Source organism: Poecilia latipinna, unplaced genomic scaffold, assembly GCF_001443285.1.
Source record: "Poecilia latipinna isolate Pla-1442-1.1 unplaced genomic scaffold, P_latipinna-1.0 Scaffold2529, whole genome shotgun sequence".
Classification (NCBI taxonomy): Eukaryota; Metazoa; Chordata; class Actinopteri; order Cyprinodontiformes; family Poeciliidae; genus Poecilia; species Poecilia latipinna.
Window position 1 is genome coordinate 42,639 of NW_015115145.1, and position 6,478 is coordinate 49,116.

General features: G+C 46.7%; 1 protein-coding gene and 1 long non-coding RNA gene across 5 annotated transcripts in view; one reads left to right on the top strand and one right to left on the bottom strand.

The window, feature by feature from the left end:
• Window positions 1–5,320, top strand: part of slc44a1b (solute carrier family 44 member 1b) — a 21,430-nt gene extending 16,110 nt beyond the window's left edge. For 2 of the 4 annotated variants that reach the window (XM_015020065.1, XM_015020067.1), the window contains exons 14-16: window positions 871–1,107; window positions 1,991–2,089; window positions 3,778–5,320. In XM_015020065.1, coding sequence (XP_014875551.1) covers window positions 871–1,107; window positions 1,991–2,089; window positions 3,778–3,807 — 366 coding nt within the window. In that variant the 3' untranslated portion in view covers window positions 3,808–5,320. Of the gene's footprint in view, window positions 1–870; window positions 1,108–1,990; window positions 2,090–3,104 lie in introns of all 4 variants that reach the window. The other 2 variants (XR_001422555.1, XM_015020066.1) reach the window with 2 other exon arrangements.
• LOC106938186 (uncharacterized) overlaps window positions 1–6,478 on the bottom strand; it is a 22,827-nt gene that overhangs the window by 13,012 nt on the left and 3,337 nt on the right. Inside the window, exon 2 of the long non-coding RNA XR_001422556.1 lies at window positions 2,880–2,956. This is a non-coding gene — a long non-coding RNA (uncharacterized LOC106938186). The remainder of the gene's footprint in view (window positions 1–2,879; window positions 2,957–6,478) is intronic.

Here is a 6,478-nt window from a genome sequence, read left to right on the forward strand (position 1 = left end):
GAGGGTCGGCATCCTGAATATTTCAGTTCTCTCCCTGGAGGAAGTAAAACCTCCTAATGAGCCATCATTTGATCCAGCTGTGTTGAACCAGGGATGGAACTAAAACATGCAGGATGCCGGTGTTCTGACTATGAGAGCTACCTCGTCAGATGTTCCTACCAGATAGATAGCTAAGTCTACCTGTCGGTGCCACGCGTCCAAAACTCCTACTGTCATGTTTACAAACAGAAAACTACAGCGGGATGTTAATTTAAATACATTGGATAACATTATTTGAGTGACGGGACTGAAGTGGAAGCTTAGGAGTTATGCTTAGCTTAGCATTGGAACAATTTATATACATTTAAAATGAACAACTATAGATTTATGCACTAATCATTTTATTAGAATACCCTGCCTGATAAAAATATTTTAAATACAGAGGCGTTTGTAAGAATAAAACGGTATCAGACAGGCTGTTAATTGGAATTAAACAGACACATATCACCGCAACTCTGTTTTGCGCATTAATACGTTGTGTGTCTATTATCAGCAGCAGCGCAGCCACAATGTGTCCACCGAACTGCGCAGGTCACTGAAATGATAGGATATGATTAATACACTGATATTACACAGCTATTACACAGCTTCAATCTCACATAGTATCACTACTAACATCTATTTAGCAAACTTTAGTAAAAAAAAGAGTGTAATTAAACTCAAATATTTCAAAGTATAGGGACAAAAAAGCCCACAAAACAACATATTTTGTCCTGATTAACACAGCATGCATTACCACAAGGTAGGACGGATTTATGAGTAGCACAGATAAACAGACCCTAAGCTGTTGTCACGACAACAGTTTTGCTTCAGGATGTCGTGTCTCCTCAGGTCCTGATCATGACATGCACAGCATTCGCCGGCGTCCTGCTCCTCAACTACCAGCGGGACTACGCCGAGTGGCTGCTGCCGCTCATCATCGTCTGCCTCTTCTCCTTCCTGGTGGCCCACTGCTTCCTGTCCATCTTCGAGATCGTGGTGGACGTCCTGTTCCTGTGCTTTGCCATCGACACCAAGTACAACGATGGCACCCCCGGGAAGGAGTTCTTCATGGACAAAGCTCTGATGGTGAGCTTAGCCACATCTAGCTAAGCTCCCGCGAGGTAGAGGAAAACAGGGCATTTTAGAAACGGCTTGGGGATATTTCATTTAACTTAGTGGCTTCAAAGAGAAAGAAAAAACCCATAACACCCAAACTTACCTTAGGTCAGCTTTAAGCTACCACGTACGCAACCTTCTCCGTTCGGAACTGATATAAACACCATAAAAATACAAAAAATCCAATAAAATAATTATCTTCAGCTATTTGTACTGCTCAGCCATCAGAACTCCACTGGATGGGATGAGCTTAGAGGAATGGCACTAGCCAACCTGTGCCTGGAACCAGGAGTTAGCTTCTCGGCTAGCGGCTGCAGTGGGTTTGGCTAGCGGCTTGCAGGCTCTGATTCTCCAGCACCACGTCGGGCTAGTGATAGCATCCAGCGGTGGCAAAAGCTGCGTTTCTCAGTGCTGATCAGTGGCGTTTGGCTAGCGGTCTGCTGTCAGGGAAGGTTCTTTCTACAGAAACTCTGAATAAATCTGGGTTCAGGTTTATTCCTTCATCCAATCAAATTGTAATAAGTGTGACATCACAGAGTGTCCTTCCTGTCCCTGCAGTGCATTGTGGGACCAGTAGATGTAATTATATTAAACAATTTATATTCAGAACAAGTCACTGAACCAGAACATCAAGTGATCAAAGAACAAAGGCTTGTTTGACATCTGCACTCTCATTGGTTCCCAACAATAAGCCATGCCCCTTTGATGTTTTTATCCAATCAGGAACGGTAGGTCTGATCAGCTTTGATTCAGGTTTTATGTTTTTGAGGTTCCTACTTTGTCATGTAAATGTTTGCTTGTTGCCCCACCCACACGGTGACCTCACATGCCTATTGTGGCTCCGCCCCTGCAGGAGTTCGTGGAGAGCAGTCGGCGGCTGGAGCGAGCGGGTGGACGTGGGCGGAGCCGGGTGAAAGAGGCAGCGTCAGAGGGGGCAGAGATGAAGCCCATGGTGAGTGATCGCGGTGCCGGAGGGGGCGTGGCCAGGCGGAACGGCTCGTCCGCGTTGGGGGCGGGGCCACACTGGGGAGAGGGCGGGGAGTGGGAGGAGCTTCAGGAGTTCCAGGTGTATTGCCTCCTGGTGGGGGTGCTGGTGGACTGGGTGCTGGCGGAGCAGAGCGACCTGGTCCTCTGCCTCAGCGAAGACGTCGTCCTCTTCCTCTGCGTCTGCCTGCCCACCTCCACCCTCTTCCTGGTCGTCAGCCTGCTGCACGCGCCAAGCCCCGCCCCCTTCGCCGAGTCCGCCTCCAAGTCAGCTGTCATCACTGCTGCGTGCTAAGAACAGACTAACCCTGGATGAACACTAGTGCATGCTTCATCACCTCCATCATCATCATCGTCGTCATCACGCTGCTGCTTGAACTATTTATGTTTCCTTCTTTTTTACTTTTGTACTTTTATATGGAGAATATTTTTATAAAAATCTTCCAGCAGCTCTGTGTTTGAGTCTCTGTTCCGCCTCGATTTGGTCGCCATGATGCTTTCAACCCGACCAGGACTCGGCAGGTAGAAACCCTGAGGTCACTTCCTGTTGCTGGGAGCTGCTGACCTCCTGCTCCACAGCAGAGGAGACATGAACCTGAACCCAGATCAGCCACCTGAGTTCAGAACTGAAATCTGATCTGATCCATCCAGAACCAAAACCAGAACTACCTTTAAATTGACTTTTAATATTTTAATATATATATATATATAAAATCATTGGAAACTTGTTACCTGCTGGGTCCTCCAGGAACCGTCACATAACGAGCTGAGGGTTAACGAGCCGAGGGATATCGAACTGAGGGTTAACAAACTGAGCGTTAACGAGCTGGTTAAACTGAATAACAAGATTCTTAAGCTAGTTAATTAACTAATTAACATGTTGGTTAACCAGTTCCTTAACGAGCTCATTAACCTGCTAGCCAGGTGATTAGCTCGTTCAGCTGCAGACAGGAAGTTAACCATCTCCACGTTTCCTGTTTCAGGCTCCAGGGACGAGTTCGGCTTGACCAAACTGGGACTTGTTGCAGAGACATTCCAGAAGTTTATTTTTAGTGTAACATGTTTACTATGGTTTCACTCCAGGGAAAACGACGATATTTTAATACGGAACTGGAAACAACGTAACAACGTAACCAAGCACTTTATCTGGAAGCGGCTGATGCATTTTTTCGTAGTGATGTCCGTTTTTATAAAACTCAGACCCTAACGCCGACCGGACTCTTCGCTAACCTCTCTGCTTTGTGGGCGGAGCTGGCCCACCTGGAAGGGGCGGGGCCTGCGGGCAGGTGGAGCAGCAGCCGATTATGCCCTCAGAGAGTGGAGTCGGGGCTGCTGCGGGCTGTCGCCATGGAAACCACGTCCAGCGGCAGGGTGAGGTCATGTGACCGGTGAGGACACCGTCGCTTCACCGTGGTGGGCGGAGCTTCCTGCAGCCGCGGTGACAGCAATAACACCGGAACCACCAGTCTTCCTGCTTTTCTTCATCCACTGCCCAGCCTGACCCGACCCAGTTCTGGTTCTGGACCGGTGGGCCTGCCGTGGTTCTGGTTCTGGACCCGCCCAGTGTGACCCGCCCAGTGCGAGCCGGTTCTGGTTCCGTTAGACATCGTCAGATTGTTTGTAGCGGCGGTTTGTAACGGCCTGAATCTCTTTCAGAAATATGTTGACCTTCGACCCGAGTCCTAATGCCCAGCTGGCTCAGCCTCTTACTGGGAGCAAACCAGAGTACCAGACGGAACTCAGAGCGGTTCTGGCGCCGGTTCTTTGGACCTTTACTCCATCAGAGGTGCTCCGAGTCGGTCCGGTTCCCACCGGAGGCGGAGCCTGGTCAAGCCCCGCCTCTAAGGCCTTTTCCCATCATGCACCTCAGCGGGGAGCCTGCAGGGGGAGCCGCTGAGCCGCTAATTGCACTAAACATGGAGTTCCTGCAGCGCCGGACGGACGGAGTTCGTAGATCAGATTCACCTGAACGCATCGTGACCGCTGCTGAAGGGCAGATTTGCTGCAGGAGCTGAGCAGGTTCACTCCAACACCAACAGGACCGGGTCCGTACCGGCCCGTTCCCATGAAGGGGAACCACGCAGAGGGCAGCATTATTTCAAAATAAAACAGGAAGTCATCATGACAGGGTTTCTACACTTTCGGTTTCTACACAATAAAAGTCAGAAAAATGTTGGAGTTTCTACACTTTTATCTAAACTATAATAAAATAAATATTTAATATTTAGTTTTTAGTGGCTTTGGTTTTACTGCTGTTCTAATCTGGACCAGCGGTTCTGATCCGGGTCGGCTTTAGATGCCACATAATCTGTTAAATCTGCTATTCTATTAATAAAACATTTCCAACTTAAAACCTGATTCCCTTCCTGATCTGAGGGGACGCTAATAAAACCAACATGGAAACATTTTGAAACGGAAAGCAGGAGGAACCCAGTCATGATCAGAACATCAGGGTTCTGATCGGATCAGGAAGGAACCGGTGCTGATCCAAAAACCAGAAAAAAAGGCAACAAAACGTTTCTGTTGAAGAAAAACTCTTCAGCCTCCATCCGACCAATCACAGCACAGGCTCCGCCCACTGAAGATGAGCGAGGCTCAGAGAGGTTCCGGTTCTGGAACTGGAGTCAAACATCAGCAGAACAAACTGTTCTTCCTGGAAACCATCCGAACCGAACCGGACCGACCAGGTCCAGGTGTGCTGATGGGTCCGGATCGGTTGGAATCACCTGGATCAGACCCGCAGCCTGGAGTCCAGGTGCAGCTTCCGGTTTCTGTTCTGGGTTCCGGACTAGAGCGTCTCCGCGCCTTGCCGCCATTTTTATCAGACTGTTTGCAGCTGAAGCACGTCCCGCAGCCAGTTGCCATTTGTAAAGTTGCTGCAAAAAACGAACAGCAATGACTTGCTGTGTTCATAGAGAACATGTCGGTTTCACCATGTCATTCATATTTAGTTTCTTGGTTGATTCTTCAACGTTTTTACACCAAATGTTGATTCATTTTAATCTGAATTGTTTTCTGAACCAGCAGGAAGTTGATCCAGAAACTGAAAGGAATCGATGATGAAAAAAGCAACTTGGGCGACGAAAGCCCAGTTTTTCTTTTGATATGTCACTTCCTCTTAACGGCAAGCCAATTTGCACATTAACTAATATTTCACTATGAGGAAAATAAACAGGAATAAAATTATAAACAAACTGATGACAGAAAATAAGTCATCATAGAAACTAAACAGCATCATGCAAAATCGACTTTTTGAGCTTTGAATCTTGTTATGCTCCATCATCAGAAACATTCCTAGATTCTTTCATGCATGTTTGAGAAATTTGTTAATCTCCATGGCAACCATTCAGCTGCATAAGCGCCTGGTTGGACCTAGCCCCGCCTTCGAGGCGCAGCTCCTCCTCTGAGCTGCAGTTTCACTAGCTCTAAATTTAGCTAGCTAGTTAAGTAGGTAGCTTGCTAACCAAATATTTAGCTTCAGCTAGATGGCGAGATAAATATTAAATTTGAAAGTTAAATATTTAGCTTGTGAATTAATAAAAACAGCAACATGACGAAAATATGACTGAAAAATGAATCACATTGTTTTCTTTATGACAAGACAATGCAAATTATTGCTGTTAATTTTCTGACTGTAACTTTACAAACGGCACTCTAAGCCCAACAGCAGCCTGGTTGCCCCGGTTGCAGGTTGACTCCAGGGGCGATTATTTTTCTGGTTTGTAACTGAAGAACTTCTTGCTTTTGTTTCTCTGTTGGTTTTTATATCATTTCTTATGTCTCTTTGTTTTATAAGAAAATAATTAAAAGCAGAATTTCAGACAGTTTGTTGTCTTTGTTCAGAAGTGCCTGACTCAGGTAACGAGCTCACTAGCGCCATCAGGAGGACGGGGTTGATGTAAGGCTGGGAGAGGAAACAACAGGGAGCATTTCTGCTTCACCGTCTCCAAACAGATTATGTTTATAATAATAGAGTTTATTTATGATGCTTTACTCGGTTGTTTAAGGTTTGGATAAATCTGCAATGAAAGCGAGAAGGTCAGGAATAAAATATTGAACCGATGATGGAAACAAAGCGATCTGAGAATCCAGAACCTGCTACTGGCAGAGCTCCCGTCTATCCTCCACATTCCTGCTTCACCCTGAAGCTCCGACTCTCTACTGCAACATTTCATCCCCTTAGCTAATAATTAAGTTGCTAAGCACATCTTATTAGCGTTTTCCTGAAGTGTTTGAAGAACTGAGATGCTTTTAATCCCCGAGGGAAAATCTAAGAATTCCAGAAACTCTTAAATCAGGGGTCTGAAACTCAATGTCCCCGGGGGCCGCTGGAGGCAGAGTCTGGGTGAGGCTGGGC